The following is an 18116-nucleotide window of genomic DNA, read 5'->3' on the forward strand; positions in this document are numbered from 1 at the left end:
GTAGAGGGTGGCCTGCCACTGCTGCAGCACCCAGACAGGCAGGGAGGGCTTCTAAGCCTTGCTGCAGTGCTGACACCCTCGTCTGGTGCCAGGGGGCCAACTCCAGGCAGTTAAACTGCCCCCACCACCCACGGGAACCTGCAGGCCAACAGGAAAATCCCACACGCCCTCCAATAATTGGCCTTAAGTGACCCTTGACGAGCCTGATTTGCCTAACCACTGCATGTGGGTGGGCAGCCCTGTCAACCTGCCATCCCACCTCTGAGAAAGTGACTTGGGGCAGATGGATCTGGGTACCAGCCTGCCAGGCTCACCTCTGCTCCAGACCCCAGCGGGGGCTATAAATCCTGCCCCATGTGTGGGAACATTGTGTTTCCCTGTAACCAGCCAGTAGAAACTGCACAAAGACCTGCTTCCAATTCTTTAAATACCTTCCCGAGACGCTGCTCGCCTGTAATCAGAGGCTCCTTGGCAGTTGCTGGTGTGAACACACTCCGTTGTCAGACCCCTTCCCTGAGACGCTGAGCACTCACCCCTCTCCCCTCAACCGAGACACCCAGCCCCAAACACCCGCTGTACTCCCCGCCCCTTCCCAGACCTCCCAGCACTCACTCACACCCCCTGGAACCCCAGTACTCAATACCCTCCCCCTCCGAGACCCCAGCTGTCAGCACCCCCCTATCCCCAGCACACACCCCACACCCCCGTCCCAACACACACCCCACACCCCCGTCCCAGCACACACCCCACACCCCCGTCCCAACACACACCCCACACCCCCGTCCCAACACACACCCCACACCCCCGTCCCAGCACACACCCAACCCCCCCATCCCAGCACACACCCCACACCCCCGTCCCAACACACACCCCACACCCCCGTCCCAGCACACACCCAACCCCCCCATCCCAGCACACAACTCACACCCCCGTCCCAACACACACCCCACACCCCCGTCCCAGCACACACCCAACCCCCCCATCCCAGCACACAACTCACACCCCCGTCCCAGCACACACCCAACCCCAACTTAATAGAATTCTTTGAGGAAGTGACAAAGTTGATTGATGAGGGAAGGGCTGTAGATGTCATATACATGGACTTCAGTAAGGCGTTTGATAAGGTTCCCCATGGTAGGCTGATGGAGAAAGTGAAGTCGCATGGGGTCCAGGGTGTACTAGCTAGATGGATAAAGAACTGGTTGGGCAACAGGAGACAGAGAGTAGCAGTGGAAGGGAGTTTCTCAAAATGGAGACGTGTGACCAGTGGTGTTCCACAGGGATCCGTGCTGGGACCACTGTTGTTTGTGATATACATAAATGATTTGGAGGAAAGTATAGGTGGTCTGATTAGCAAGTTTGCAGACGACACTAAGATTGGTGGAGTAGCAGATAGTGAAGGGGACTGTCAGAGAATACAGCAGAATATAGATAGATTGGAGAGTTGGGCAGAGAAATGATAGATGGAGTTCAATCAGGGCAAATGCGAGGTGATGCATTTTGGAAGATCCAATTCAAGAGTGAACTATACAGTAAATGGAAAAGTCCTGGGGAAAATTGATGTACAGAGAGATTTGGGTGTTCAGGTCCATTGTTCCCTGAAGGTGGCAACGCAGGTCAATAGAGTGGTCAAGAAGGCATACGGCATGCTTTCCTTCATCGGACGGGGCATTGAGTACAAGAGTTGGCAGGTCATGTTACAGTTGTATAGGACTTTGGTTCGGCCACATTTGGAATACTGCGTGCAGTTCTGGTCGCCACATTACCAAAAGGATGTGGATGCTTTGGAGAGGGTGCAGAGAAGGTTCACCAGGATGTTGCCTGGTATGGAGGGCGCTAGCTATGAAGAGAGGTTGAGTAGATTAGGATTATTTTCATTAGAAAGACGGAGGTTGAGGGGGGACCTGATTGAGGTGTACAAAATCATGAGAGGTATAGACAGGGTGGATAGCAAGAAGCTTTTTCCCAGAGTGGGGGATTCAATTACTAGAGGACACGAGTTCAAAGTGAGAGGGGAAAAGTTTAGGGGGGATATGCGTGGAAAGTTCTTTACGCAGAGGGTGGTGGGTGCCTGGAACGCGTTGCCAGCGGAGGTGGTAGACGCGGGCACGATAGCGTCTTTTAAGATGTATCTAGACAGATACATGAATGGGCAGGAAGCAAAGAGATACAGACCCTTAGAAAATAGGCGACAGGTTTAGATAGAGGATTTGGATCGGCGTAGGCTTGGAGGGCCGAAGGGCCTGTTCCTGTGCTGTAATTTTCTTTGTTCTTTGTTCTTTATCCCAGCACACAACCCGTCCCCCCCGTCCCAGCACACACCCCAATCCCCCCGTCCCAGCAGACATCCCAACCCACCCTCGTCCCAGCACACACCCCACCCCCCCATCCCAGCACACACCCAACTCCCCCCATCCCAGCACACACCCAACTCCCCCCATCCCAGCACACACCCCACCCCCCCGTCCCTGCACGCACCCAACTCCCCCCATCCCAGTACGCATCCCACCCCCCCAGTCCCAGCACACACCCCAATCCCCCAGTCCAGCACACACCCCATCCCCCCCGTCCCAGCACACACCCCACACCCACGTTCCAGCACAGACCCCCACCCCCCCCATCCCAGCACACACCCCACACCCCCGTCCCAGCACACACCCCACTCCCCCGTCCCAGCACACACCCCACCCCCCATCCCAGCACACACCCTACACCGCCGTCCCAGCACACACCAAACCCCCCCATCCCAGCACACACCCCATCCCCGTCCCAGCACACACCCAACGCCCCCATCCGAGCACACACCCCACCCCGCGTCCCAGCACACACCCAATCCCCCGTCCCAGCACACACCCCATCCCACCCTCATCCAGCACACTCCCAATCCCCCGTCCCAGCACACACCCAACCCCCCATCCCAGCACACACCCCACACACACCCTCGTCCCAGCACACACCCCAATCCCCCTTGTCCCAGCACACACCCCACCCCCCCATCCCAGCACACACCCAACTCCCCCCATCCCAGCACACACCCCACCCCCCCCGTCCCTGCACACACCCAACTCCCCCCAGTCCCAGCACACACCCAATCCCCCGTCCCAGCACACACCCAATCCCCCGTCCCAGCACACACCCCATCCCACCCTCATCCAGCACACACCCAATCCCCCGTCCCAGCACACACCCAACCCCCCATCCCAGCACACACCCCACACACACCCTCGTCCCAGCACACACCCCAATCCCCCTTGTCCCAGCACACACCCCACCCCCCCATCCCAGCACACACCCAACTCCCCCCATCCCAGCACACACCCCACCCCCCCGTCCCTGCACACACCCAACTCCCCCCAGTCCCAGCACACACCCCAATCCCCCAGTCCAGCACACACCCCATCCCCCCCGTCCCAGCACACACCCAACCCCCCTATCCCCAGCACACACCCAACCCCCCCATCCCAGCACACACCCCACACCCCCGTCCCAGCACACACCCAACCCCACATCCCCCGCACACACTCAACCCACCCATCCCAGCACACACCCCACACCTCCCCATCCCAGCACACACCCCACACCCCCATCCCAGCACACACCCAACCCCCCCTATCCCCAGCACACACCCAACCCCCCCCCCCCATCCCAGCACACAGCCCACACCCCCGTCCCAGCACACACCCCACAACCCCCCGTCCCAGCACACACCCCACACCCCCCGTCCCAGCACACACCCCACACTCCTCCGTCCCAGCACACATCCCACACCCCCATCCCAGCACACACCCTACACCCCCATCCCAGCACACACCCCACACCTCCCATCCCAGCACACACCCAACCCCCCTCCGTCCCAGCACACACCCAACCCCCCTCCGTCCCAGCACACACCCAACCCCCCCGTCCCAGCACACACCCCCGTCCCAGCACACACCTCACCCCCCATCCCAGCACACACTCAACCCCCCGTCCCAGCACACACCCCACACCCACGTTCCAGCACACACCCCAATCCCCCCCATCCCAAAACACACCCCACAACCCCGTCCCAGCACACACCCCACACCCCCGTCCCAGCACACACCCCACCCCCCGTCCCAGCACACACCCCACACCCACGTTCCAGCACACACCCCAATCCCCCCCATCCCAAAACACACCCCACAACCCCGTCCCAGCACACACCCCACACCCCCGTCCCAGCACACACCCCACCCCCCCATCCCAGCACACACCCCACACCGCCGTCCCAGCACACACCCAACCCACCCATCCCAGCACACACCCCATCCCCGTCCCAGCACACACCCAACGCCCCCATCCGAGCACACACCCCACCCCCCGTCCCAGCACACACCCAATCCCCCGTCCCAGCACATACCACACCCCCCCAGTCCCAGCACATACCCCACCCCCCCAGGTCCCAGCACACACTCAACGCCCCCATCCGAGCACACACCCCACCCCCCGTCCCAGCACACACCCAATCCCCCGTCCCAGCACATACCACACCCCCCCAGTCCCAGCACATACCCCATCCCCCCCGTCCCAGCACACACCCAACCCCCCTATCCCCAGCACACACCCCACACCCCCGTCCCAGCACACACCCCACCCCCCCCCGTCCCAGCACACAACCCACGCTCCTGTCCCAGCACACACCCAACCCCCCTATCCCCAGCACACACTCAACCCCCCCATCCCAGCACACACCCTACACCCCCCCATCCCAGCACACACTCCACACCCCCATCCCAGCACACACCCAACCCCCCCCTATCCCCAGCACACACCCAACCCCCCCCATCCCAGCACACAGCCCACACCCCCGTCCCAGCACACACCCCACAACCCCCCTTCCCAGCACACACCCCACACCCCCCGTCCCAGCACACACCCCACACTCCTCCGTCCCAGCACACATCCCACACCCCCATCCCAGCACACACCCCACACCCCCGTCCCAGCGCACACCCCACACCTCCCATCCCAGCACACACCCAACCCCCCTCCGTCCCAGCACACACCCAACCCCCCTCCATCCCAGCACACACCCAAACCCCCGTCCCAGCTTGCACTCCACACCCCCCGATCCCCAGCACACACCCCACACCCCCGTCCCAGCACACACCCCACACCCCCGACCCAGCACACACCCCCGTCCCAGCACACACCTCACCCCCCCGTCCCAGCACACACTCAAACCCCCGTCCCAGCACACACCCCACACCCACGGTCCAGCACACACCCCACTCCCCCCATCCCAAAACACACCCCACACCCCCGTCCCAGCACACACCCCACACCCCTGTCCCAGCACACACCCCACCCCCCCATCCCAGCACACACCCCACACCGCCGTCCCAGCACACACCCAACCCCCCCATCCCAGCACACACCCCATCCCCGTCCCAGCACACACCCAACGCCCCCATTCGAGCACACACCCCACCCCCCGTCCAAGCACACACCCAATCCCCCGTCCCAGCACATACCCCACACCCCCGTCCCAGCACACACCCAATCCCCCGTCCCAGCACACACCCAACCCCCCATCCCAGCACACACCCCACACACACCCTCATCCCAGCACACACCCCAATCCCCCTTGTCCCAGCACACACCCCAATCCCCCCCCGTCCCAGCACACACCCCAACCCACCCTTCCCAGCAGACATCCCAACCCACCCTCGTCCCAGCACGCACCCCAATCCCCCCTGTCCCAGCACACACCCCATCCCCCCGTCCCAGCACACACCCCAACTCCCCCTTCCCAGCAGACATCCCAACCCACCCTCGTCCCTGCACACACCCCACCCCCCCATCCCAGCACACACAACCTCGTCCCAGCACACACCCCAATCCCCCCCGTCCCAGCACACACCCCAACTCCCCCGTCCCAGCACACACCCCAATCCCCCCCCGTCCCAGCACACACCCCATCCCCCCCGTCCCAGCACACACCCCATCCCCCCTGTCCCAGCACACACCCCACCCCCCCATCCCAGCACACACCCCACCCCCCCATCCCAGCACACACACCCTCATCCCAGCACATACCCCAATCCCCCTCGTCCCAGCACACACCCCAACTCCCCCGTCCCAGCACACACCCCAATCCCCCCCGTCCCAGCACACACCCCATCCCCACCGTCCCAGCACACACCACATCCCCCCCGTCCCAGCACACACCACACCCCCCCATCCCAGCACACACACCCTCATCCCAGCACATACCCCAATCCCCCTCGTCCCAGCACACACCCCAATCCCCCCGTCCCAGCACACACCCCAATGCCCCTGTCCCAGCACACACCCCAACCCCCCTGTCCCAGCAGACATCCCAACCCACCCTCGTCCCAGCACACACCCCAATCACCCCCGTCCCAGCACACACCCCAATACCCCCGTCCCAGCACACACCCCAATCCCCCCGTCCCTGCACACACCCCAACTCCCCCGTCCCAGCACACACCCCATCCCCCCCGTCCCAGCACACACCCCAATCTCCCCGTCCCAGCACACACCCCAACCCCCCCCGTCCCAGCAGACATCCCAACCCACCCTCGTTCCAGCACACACCCCACCCCCCCCATCCCAGCACACACCCAACTCCCCCCATCCCAGCACACACCCCACCCCCCCGTCCCAGCACACACCCAACTCCCCCCATCCCAGCACACATCCCACCCCCCCAGTCCCAGCACACACCCAAATCCCCCAGTCCCAGCACACATCCCATCCCCCCGTCCCAGCACACACCCCAACCCCCCCGTCCCAGCAGACATCCCAACCCACCCTTGTCCCATCACACACCCCAACCCCCCATCACAGCACACACCCCACCCCCCCATCCCAGCACACACCCAACTCCCCCCATCCCAGCACACACCCAACTCCCCCAGTCCCAGCACACACCCCAATCCCCCAGTCCCAGCACATACCCCAATCCCCCAGTCCCAGCACACACCCCAATCCCCCAGTCCCAGCACACACTCCGAGACACCAGTGCAAGATGCCTCACAGCTATTCTCAAACCCCTTTTCCTGTTATTTCTGTGGTGATGCTGATCATTTACAGTAGCATCACCCATCAAAAAAAAAGGAGTAGTAATATCCCTGCATCTCTTGTGGGATACCCCAATAACCTCAGACCAGCCCTTCCTCCTGTGACCACTGACCAGCAGGGCCGTTCCACTGTCAGAGGCTCAGTACTGAGGGAGTGCTGCAGTGTCAGTCAGTAGTGAGGGAGTGCTGCAGTGTCAGAGGGTCAGTACTGAGGGAGTACTGCACTGTCAGAGGGTTCAGTACTGAGGGAGTGCTCCAGTGTCAGAGGGTCAGTAGTGAGGGAGCGCTGCACTGTCAGAGGGTCAGTACTGAGGGAGTGCTGCACTGTCAGAGGGTCAGTACTGAGGGAGTGCTGCACTGTCAGAGGGTCAGTACTGAGGGAGTGCTGCACTGTCGGAGGGTCAGTACTGAGGGAGTGCTGCACTGTCGGAGGGTCAATACCGAGGGAGTGCTGCACTGTCAGAGGGTCAATACTGAGGGAGTGCTGCAGTCTCGGAGAGTCAGTACTGAGGGAGTGCTGCACTGTCGGAGGATCAGTACTGAGGGAGTGCTGCACTGTCAGAGGGTCAGTACTGAGGGAGTGCTGCACTGTCAGAGGGTCAGTACTGAGGGAGTGCTGCACTGTCGGAGGGTCAGTACTGAGGGAGTGCTGCACTGTCGGAGGGTCATTACTGAGGGAGTGCTGCACTGTCGGAGGATCAGTACTGAGGGAGTGCTGCAGTGTTGGAGAGTCAGTACTGAGAGAGTGCTGCACTATCAGAGGATCAATACTGAGGGTGTGCTGCACTGTCGGAGGGTCAGTACTGAGGGAGTGCTGCACTGTCAGAGGGTCAGTACTGAGGGAGTGCTGCACTGTCAGAGGGTCAGTACTGAGGGAGTGCTGCACTGTCAGAGGGTCAGTACTGAGGGGGTGCTGCACTGTCGGAGGGTCAGTACTGAGGGAGTGCTGCACTGTTGGAGGGTCAGTACTGAGGAAGTGCTGCACTGTCAGAGGGTCAGTACTGAGGGAGTGCTGCACTGTGAGAGGGTCAGTACTGAGGGAGCGCTGCAGTGTTGGAGGGGGCTATGACACTGGGCGGGGATGGAATTTTACGGATTTTTTATTGTGGAATTATGCACTGTTTTGGGACCTTGTCTTGTGTTGGATTTTAGTGTCCAGTCTCTCTCTGGATTTCCTGTTTCTTAGGTCAATCGTGGCCTATCAGCCTGAGGGAGTCAACGCCCACAATTTTGACGTAGCCGCAATGTTCAAGTCGTTTGGCATATTTCTCGGAATATTCAGTGGATCATTTGCACTGGGATCAGCCACAGGGGTGCTGACTGCTCTCATATCCTTTACCCTCAGCATTCTGCATTCTGATCAACAGTGTGGTGAAAAGCTCCCTTTCCCTCTGTGTGAACACTCAGTCTATTCCACATTCGGGTTCTACTCAGGTAAAGATGGACCTCAGCCCAGTGTCTGCTCACTGGCAAATTCCCACTCGTGTTTTCCTGGGCCTCCCGAGAGGCAAAAGCCAAACAGTTGATGAGTATTAATCACCAACATCAGGAGGCAGCTGGTTGCAGCTTCATTCAAGGAATTGTGCAGATAAAAGACAGACTTGCATTTTTATAGCGCCTTTCACAGCAACAGGATGTTCCAAAGTGTTTTACAGCCAATGAAAAACTTTTGAAGTGTAGTCACTGCTGTAATGTAGGAAATCAAGGCGAACACTCTAGTACAGTACTGAGGGAGTGCTGCACTGTCGGAGGGTCAGTACTGAGGGAGTGCTGCACTGTCAGAGGGTCAGCACTGAGGGAGTGCTGCACTGTTAGAGGGTCAGTACTGAGGGAGTGCTGCACTGTCGGAGGGTCAGTACTGAGGGAGTGCTGCACTGTCAGAGGGTCAGTACTGAGGGAGTGCTGCACTGTCAGAGGGTCAGCACTGAGGGAGTGCTGCACTGTCGGAGGGTCAGTACTGAGGGAGTGCTGCACTGTCAGAGGGTCAGCACTGAGGGAGTGCTGCACTGTTAGAGGGTCAGTACTGAGGGAGTGCTGCACTGTCAGAGGGTCAGTACTGAGGGAGTGCTGCACTGTCAGAGGGTCAGTACTGAGGGAGTGCTGCACTGTCAGAGGGTCAGCACTGAGGGAGTGCTGCACTGTCAGAGGGTCAGCACTGAGGGAGTGCTGCACTGTCAGAGGGTCAGTACTGAGGGAGTGCTGCACTGTCAGAGGGTCAGCACTGAGGGAGTGCTGCACTGTCAGAGGGTCAGTACTGAGGGAGTGCTGCACTGTCAGAGGGTCAGCACTGAGGGAGTGCTGCACTGTTAGAGGGTCAGTACTGAGGGAGTGCTGCACTGTCAGAGGGTCAGCACTGAGGGAGTGCTGCACTGTCAGAGGGTCAGTACTGAGGGAGTGCTGCACTGTCAGAGGGTCAGTACTGAGGGAGTGCTGCACTGTCAGAGGGTCAGTACTGAGGGAGTGCTGCACTGTCGGAGGGTCAGTACTGAGGGAGTGCTGCACTGTCGGAGGGTCAGTACTGAGGGGGTGCTGCACTGTCAGAGGGTCAGTACTGAGGGAGTGCTGCACTGTCAGAGGGTCAGTACTGAGGGAGTGCTGCACTGTCAGAGAGTCAGTACTGAGGGAGTGCTGCACTGTCAGAGGGTCAGTGCTGAGGGAGTGCTGCACTGTCGGAGGGTCAGTACTGAGGGAGTGCTGCACTGTCGGAGGGTCAGTACTGAGGGAGTGCTGCACTGTCGGAGGGTCAGTACTGAGGGAGTGCTGCACTGTCAGCGGATCTCTCAGTGTTTGTCACCAACTGTCTCTGTCTGTTTTACCTTAATCTGTGCACGTTACAAAATTCACAAAGCTAAGAGATTTCCCGTTACTGGAGACAGCTCTTTTCTTCCTGATGTCCTGGAGCACTTTTCTCCTGGCTGAGGCGTGTGGCTTTACAGGTGAGTGCAAGGAAGTCACTCTTACAACTATCCTTACAGTAACTCACTCTCTCAAAGTGCACTGTCAGGTACAGATATCCTGCTTGTTTTAACTGTGTGTGGGTCTGTTCTTGCGTGGGGACGGATGGACATGAAGTTTTAGAGTTCATTTAGATTTTAAAAGTTTTGTTAGTAGACTCAAATATGTAGGAAATAGTAATGGAATCCAGGGAAGCTATAGAGATATTTCTGAACACTGGGAGAGAGTTTAAGCCGTTAATAATCATCTGACTCTGAATCCCAGTGATTGGGAGTGAATTTTCTCGGGACTTTTCCTGTTAATCCTCCGACTGAAACCCTGTTTCCTCATTGGCGTCGGTTTGCACCAAACGTCAGGCAAAGTTACAGAGTTGGGGTGGGAGATTCCCGGAGGAGATTCCCAGGCGTTAAGTCCAAGGCTCTGTGATCCTGCTACCCAAAGGTTTTGGTAAACAGCAACAGAAAGGTGTGTTTGACTAAGGACATTGGTTCAAATACATCATTTACCAGAAGTGCAACTGCAATAGAAATTGTAATGTCAGTTCGGGTTAAAAGTTCAAAAGCAAAGAAGCAGTGAGGAATCTACCATAAACATTGACAAGACCACAGTTGGAATTCTGGATACCTTTTTTTTATTCATTTATGGGATGTGGGTGTCACTGGCCAGGTCAGCATTTATTGCCCATCCCTAATTGCCCCTGAGAAGGTGGTGGTGAGCTGCCTTCTTGAACTGCTGCAGTCCATGTGGGGTAGGTACACCCACAGTAGTGTTAGGAAGGAAGTTCCAGGATTTTGACCCAGCGACAGTGAAGGAACAGCGATATAGTTCCAAGTCAGGATGGTGTGTGATTTGGAGGGGAACTTGCAGGTGGTGGTGTTCCCATGCAATTGCTGCCCTTGTCCTTCTAGTTGGTAGAGGTCACAGGTTTGGAAGGTGCTGTCTAAGGAGCCTTGGTGCGTTGCTGCAGTGCATCTTGTAGATGGTACACACTGCTGCCACTGTGCGTCGGTGGTGAAGGGAGTGAATGTTTGTGGATGGGGTGCCAATCAAGCGGGCTGCTTTGTCCTGGATGGTGTCGAGCTTCTTGTGTGTTCTTGGAGCTGCACCCGTCCAGGCAAGTGGAGAGTATTCCATCACACTCCTGACTTGTGCCTTGTAGATGGTGGACAGGCTTTGGGGAGTTAGGAGGTGAGTTACTCACTGCAGGATTCCTAGCCTCTGACCTGCTCTTGTAGCCACAGTATTTATATGGCTACTCCAGTTCAGTTTCTGGTCAATGGTAGCCCCTAGGATGTTGATAGTGGGGGATTCAGCGATGGTAATGTCATTGAATGTCAAGGGGAGATGGTTAGATTCTCTCTTGTTGGAGATGATCATTGCCTGGCACTTGTGTGGCGTAAATGTTACTTGCCACTTATCAGCCCAAGCCTGGATATTGTCCAGGTCTTGCTGCATCTGGACACGGACTGCTTCAGTATCTCAGGAGTCGCGAATGGTGCAGAACGTTGTGAAATCCTCTGGACAAGATATTAAAACAACAGCCACAGTGATTGGACTGTATTGGTTCACCAGGAAGATGTCAGGGATGGGGAAACTAGAGTTATGAGGAGAGACCTGAGACTGGGACTGTTTCCACTGGTGCAGAGAAGGCAAAGATGAGATTTAATAGAGGTTTATAAATGCTGAAGAGTTTAGATAGTGCATAGAGAATTCTATTTCCTGTGGTTGGGCAACCCATGAGGAGTCATTAATTCAAAGTTATCACTGAGGGAGGAGAAAGGTTAATAGAAACTATTTATATGTGAGTTAATGGAGCTTGGAATGTCTCGCGACAGGTAGTGGCTGAGGTGGGAATCATTGTATCACTTTATGCCTAATATTTGAAGCAATGAAAAATACAAGGGCGATGGGGAGAGAGCGGGGCAGTGGGATTAGTTTGGGGATTGATACAGGGCTATGGGGAGAGAGCAGGGCAGTGGGATTAGTTTGGGGATTGATACAGGGCTATGGGGAGAGAACGGGGCAGTGGGATTAGTTTGGGGATTGATACAGGGCTATGGGGAGAGAGCGGGGCAGTGGGATTAGTTTGGGGATTGACACAGGGCTATGGGGAGAGAGCGGGGCAGTGGGATTAGTTTGGGGATTGATACAAGGCTATGGGGAGAGAGCGGGGCAGTGGGATTAGTTTGGGAATTGATACAGGACTATGGGGAGAGAGCGGGGCAGTGGGATTAGTTTGGGGATTGATACAAGGCTATGGGGAGAGAGCGGGGCAGTGGGATTAGTTTGGGGATTGATACAGGGCTATGGGGAGAGAGCGGGGCAGTGGGATTAGTTTGGGGATTGACACAGGGCTATGGGGAGAGAGCGGGGCAGTGGGATTAGTTTGGGGATTGATACAAGGCTATGGGGAGAGAGCGGGGCAGTGGGATTAGTTTGGGGATTGATACAGGGCTATGGGGAGAGAGCGGGGCAGTGGGATTAGTTTGGGGATTGATACAGGGCTATGGGGAGAGAGCGGGGCAGTGGGATTAGTTTGGGGATTGATACAGGGCTATGGGGAGAGAGCGGGGCAGTGGGATTAGTTTGGGGATTGATACAAGGCTATGGGGAGAGAGTGGGGCAGTGGGATTAGTTTGGGGATTGATACAAGGCTATGGGGAGAGAGCGGGGCAGTGGGATTAGTTTGGGGATTGATACAGGGCTATGGGGAGAGAGCGGGGCAGTGGGATTAGTTTGGGGATTGATACAAGGCTATGGGGAGAGAGTGGGGCAGTGAGATTACTTTGGGGATTGATACAGGGCTATGGGGAGAGAGCGGGGCAGTGGGATTAGTTTGGGGATTGATACAGGGCTATGGGGAGAGAGCGGGGCAGTGGGATTAGTTTGGGGATTGATACAGGGCTATGGGGAGAGAGCGGGGCAGTGGGATTAGTTTGGGGATTGATACAAGGCTATGGGGAGAGAGTGGGGCAGTGAGATTACTTTGGGGATTGATACAGGGCTATGCGGAGAGAGCAGGGCAGTGGGATTAGTTTGGGGATTGATACAGGGCTATGGGGAGAGAGCGGGGCAGTGGGATTAGTTTGGAGATTGATACAGGGCTATGGGGAGAGAGCGGGGCAGTGGGATTAGTTTGGGGATTGATACAAGGCTATGGGGAGAGAGTGGGGCAGTGGGATTAGTTTGGGGATTGATACAAGGCTATGGGGAGAGAGTGGGGCAGTGGGATTAGTTTGGGGATTGATACAGGGCTATGGGGAGAGAGCGGGGCAGTGGGATTAGTTTGGGGATTGATACAGGGCTATGGGGAGAGAGCGGGGCAGTGGGATTAGTTTGGGGATTGATACAGGGCTATGGGGAGAGAGCGGGGCAGTGGGATTAGTTTTGGGATTGATACAGGGCTATGGGAAGAGAGTGGGGCAGTGGGATTAGTTTGGGGATTGACACATGGCTATGGGGAGAGATTGGGGCAGTGGGATTAGTTTGGGGATTGATACAGGGCTATGGGGAGAGTGCGGGGCAGTGGGATTAGTTTGGGGATTGATACAAGGCTATGGGGAGAGAGTGGGGCAGTGGGATTAGTTTGGGGATTGATACAAGGCTATGGGGAGAGAGCGGGGCAGTGGGATTAGTTTGGGGATTGATACAAGGCTATGGGGAGAGAGTGGGGCAGTGGGATTAGTTTGGGGATTGATACAAGGCTATGGGGAGAGAGTGGGGCAGTGGGATTAGTTTGGGGATTGATACAGGGCTATGGGGAGAGAGCGGGACAGTGGGATTAGTTTGGGGATTGATACAGGGCTATGGGGAGAGAGCGGGGCAGTGGGATTAGTTTGGGGATTGATACAGGGCGATGGGGAGAGAGCGGGGGCAGTGGGATTAGTTTGGGGATTGATACAGGGCTATGGGGAGAGAGAGTGAGGCAGTGGGATTAGTTTGGGATTGATGCAGGACTATGGGAAGAGAGAGGGGCAGTGGGATTAGTTTGGGGATTGATACAGGGCTATGGGGAGAGAGCGGGGCAGTGTGATTAGTTTGGGATTGATACAGGGCTATGGGGAGAGAGCGGGGCAGTGGGATTAGTTTGGGATTGATACAGGACTATGGGGAGAGAGCGGGGCAGTGGGATTAGTTTGGGGATTGATACAGGGCTATGTAGAGAGAGAGTGAGGCAGTGGGATTAGTTTGGGGATTGATACAGGACTATGGGGAGAGGGCGGGGCAGCGGAATTAGTTTGGGGATTGATACAGGGCTATGTAGAGAGAGAGTGAGGCAGTGGGATTAGTTTAGGGATTGATACAGGGCTATGTAGAGAGAGAGTGAGGCAGTGGGATTAGTTTGGGGATTGATACTGGGCTATGGGGAGAGAGCAGGGCAGTGGGATTAGTTTGGGGATTGATACTGGGCTATGGGGAGAGAGCAGGGCAGTGGGATCAGTTTGGGGATTGATACAGGGCTATGGGGAGAGGGCGGGGCAGTGGGATTAGTTTGGGGATTGATACTGGGCTATGGGGAGAGAGCAGGGCAGTGGGATCAGTTTGGGGATTGATACAGGGCTATGCGGAGAGAGTGAGGCAGTGGGATTAGTTTGGGGATTGATACAGGGCTATGGGGAGAGAGTGAGGCAGTGGGATTAGTTTGGGGATTGATACAGGGCTATGCGGAGAGAGTGAGGCAGTGGGATTAGTTTGGGAATTGATACAGGACTATGGGGAGAGGGCGGGGCAGTGGGATTAGTTTGGGGATTGATACTGGGCTATGGGGAGAGAGCAGGGCAGTGGGATTAGTTTGGGGATTGATACAAGGATATGGGGAGAGAGTGGGGCAGTGAGATTACTTTGGGGATTGATACAGGGCTATGGGGAGAGAGCGGGGCAGTGGGATTAGTTTGGGGATTGATACAAGGATATGGGGAGAGAGTGGGGCAGTGGGATTAGTTTGGGGATTGATACAAGGATATGGGGAGAGAGCGGGGCAGTGGGATTAGTTTGGAGATTGATACAGGGCTATGGGGAGAGAGCGGGGCAGTGGGATTAGTTTGGGGATTGATACAGGGCTATGTAGAGAGAGAGTGAGGCAGTGGGATTAGTTTGGGGATTGATACAGGACTATGGGGAGAGAGCGGGGCAGTGGGATTAGTTTGGGGATTGATACAGGGCTATGTAGAGAGAGAGTGAGGCAGTGGGATTAGTTTGGGGATTGATACAGGACTATGGGGAGAGGGCGAGGCAGTGGGATTAGTTTGGGGATTGATACTGGGCTATGGGGAGAGAGCAGGGCAGTGGGATTAGTTTGGGGATTGAGACTGGGCTATGGAGAGAGAGCAGGGCAGTGTGATCAGTTTGGGGATTGATACAGGGCTATGGGGAGAGGGCGGGGCAGTGGGATTAGTTTGGGGATTGATACTGGGCTATGGGTTGAGAGCAGGGCAGTGGGATCAGTTTGGGGATTGATACAGGACTATGGGGAGAGGGCGGGGCAGTGGGATTAGTTTGGGGATTGATACAGGGCTACGGGGAGAGAGCGGGGCAGTGGGATTAGTTTGGGGATTGATACTGGGCTATGCGGAGAGAGTGAGGCAGTGGGATTAGTTTGGGAATTGATACAGGACTATGGGGAGAGGGCGGGGCAGTGGGATTAGTTTGGGGATTGATACTGGGCAATGGGGAGAGAGCAGGGCAGTGGGATTAGTTTGGGGATTGATACTGGGCTATGGGGAGAGAGCAGGGCAGTGGGATTAGTTTGGGGATTGATACAGGGCTACGGGGAGAGAGCGGGGCAGTGGGATTAGTTTGGGGATTGATACTGGGCTATGGGGAGAGAGCAGGGCAGTGGGATTAGTTTGGGGATTGATACAGGGCTATGGGGAGAGAGCAGGGCAGTGGGATTAGTTTGGGGATTGATACAGGGCGATGCGGAGAGAGCAGGGCAGTGGTATTAGTTTGGGGATTGATACAGGGCTATGGGGAGAGAGCAGGGCAGTGGGATTAGTTTGGGGATTGATACAGGGCTATGCGGAGAGAGCAGGGCAGTGGGATTAGTTTGGGGATTGATACAGGGCTATGCGGAGAGAGTGAGGCAGTGGGATTAGTTTGGGAATTGATACAGGACTATGGGGAGAGGGCGGGGCAGTGGGATTAGTTTGGGGATTGATACAGGGCTATGGGGAGAGGGCGGGGCAGTGGGATTAGTTTGGGGATTGATACTGGGCTATGGGGAGAGAGCAGGGCAGTGGGATCAGTTTGGGGATTGATACAGGGCTATGCGGAGAGAGTGAGGCAGTGGGATTAGTTTGAGGATTGATACAGGGCTATGGGGAGAGAGTGAGGCAGTGGGATTAGTTTGGGGATTGATACAGGGCTATGCGGAGAGAGTGAGGCAGTGGGATTAGTTTGGGAATTGATACAGGGCTATGGGGAGAGAGTGAGGCAGTGGGATTAGTTTGGGGATTGATACAGGGCTATGGGGAGAGAGCGGGGCAGTGGGATTAGTTTGGGGATTGATACAGGACTATGGGGAGAGGGCGGGGCAGTGGGATTAGTTTGGGGATTGATACTGGGCTATGGGGAGAGAGTGAGGCAGTGGGATTAGTTTGGGGATTGATACAGGGCTATGGGGAGAGAGCGGGGCAGTGGGATTAGTTTGGGGATTGATACAGGACTATGGGGAGAGGGCGGGGCAGTGGGATTAGTTTGGGGATTGATACTGGGCTATGGGGAGAGAGCAGGGCAGTGGGATTAGTTTGGGGATTGATACAAGGATATGGGGAGAGAGTGGGGCAGTGAGATTACTTTGGGGATTGATACAGGGCTATGGGGAGAGAGCGGGGCAGTGGGATTAGTTTGGGGATTGATACAAGGATATGGGGAGAGAGTGGGGCAGTGGGATTAGTTTGGGGATTGATACAAGGATATGGGGAGAGAGCGGGGCAGTGGGATTAGTTTGGAGATTGATACAGGGCTATGGGGAGAGAGCGGGGCAGTGGGATTAGTTTGGGGATTGATACAGGGCTATGTAGAGAGAGAGTGAGGCAGTGGGATTAGTTTAGGGATTGATACAGGACGATGGGGAGAGAGCGGGGCAGTGGGATTAGTTTGGGGATTGATACAGGGCTATGTAGAGAGAGAGTGAGGCAGTGGGATTAGTTTGGGGATTGATACAGGACTATGGGGAGAGGGCGAGGCAGTGGGATTAGTTTGGGGATTGATACTGGGCTATGGGGAGAGAGCAGGGCAGTGGGATTAGTTTGGGGATTGAGACTGGGCTATGGGGAGAGAGCAGGGCAGTGTGATCAGTTTGGGGATTGATACAGGGCTATGGGGAGAGGGCGGGGCAGTGGGATTAGTTTGGGGATTGATACTGGGCTATGGGGAGAGAGCAGGGCAGTGGGATCAGTTTGGGGATTGATACAGGGCTATGCGGAGAGAGTGAGGCAGTGGGATTAGTTTGGGAATTGATACAGGACTATGGGGAGAGGGCGGGGCAGTGGGATTAGTTTGGGGATTGATACAGGGCGATGCGGAGAGAGCAGGGCAGTGGGATTAGTTTGGGGATTGATACAGGGCTATGGGGAGAGAGCAGGGCAGTGGGATTAGTTTGGGGATTGATACAGGGCTATGCGGAGAGAGCAGGGCAGTGGGATTAGTTTGGGGATTGATTCAGGGCTATGCGGAGAGAGCAGGGCAGTGGGATTAGTTTGGGGATTGATACAGGGCTATGCGGAGAGAGTGAGGCAGTGGGATTAGTTTGGGAATTGATTCAGGACTATGGGGAGAGGGCGGGGCAGTGGGATTAGTTTGGGGATTGATACAGGGCTATGCGGAGAGAATGAGGCAGTGGGATTAGTTTGGGAATTGATACAGGACTATGGGGAGAGGGCGGGGCAGTGGGATTAGTTTGGGAATTGATACAGGACTATGGGGAGAGAGCGGGGGCAGTGGGATTAGTTTGGGAATTGATACAGGACTATGGGGAGAGAGCGGGGCAGTGGGATTAGTTTGGGGATTGATACAGGGCTATGCGGAGAGAGTGTGGCAGTGGGATTAGTTTGGCGATTGATACAGGGCTATGCGGAGAGAGCAGGGCAGTGG

General features: G+C 56.6%; 1 protein-coding gene across 1 annotated transcript in view; it reads left to right on the top strand.

Annotated features, from left to right (window-relative positions):
* slc9a6a (solute carrier family 9 member A6a) overlaps positions 1-18116 on the top strand; it is a 231360-nt gene that overhangs the window by 80079 nt on the left and 133165 nt on the right. Inside the window, exons 7-8 of the mRNA XM_068047069.1 lie at positions 8254-8395; positions 9898-10003. Of these exons, the coding sequence (XP_067903170.1) occupies positions 8254-8395; positions 9898-10003 (248 nt within the window). The remainder of the gene's footprint in view (positions 1-8253; positions 8396-9897; positions 10004-18116) is intronic.

Source organism: Heterodontus francisci, chromosome 15 (genome assembly GCF_036365525.1).
Source record: "Heterodontus francisci isolate sHetFra1 chromosome 15, sHetFra1.hap1, whole genome shotgun sequence".
NCBI classification, from domain to species: Eukaryota; Metazoa; Chordata; class Chondrichthyes; order Heterodontiformes; family Heterodontidae; genus Heterodontus; species Heterodontus francisci.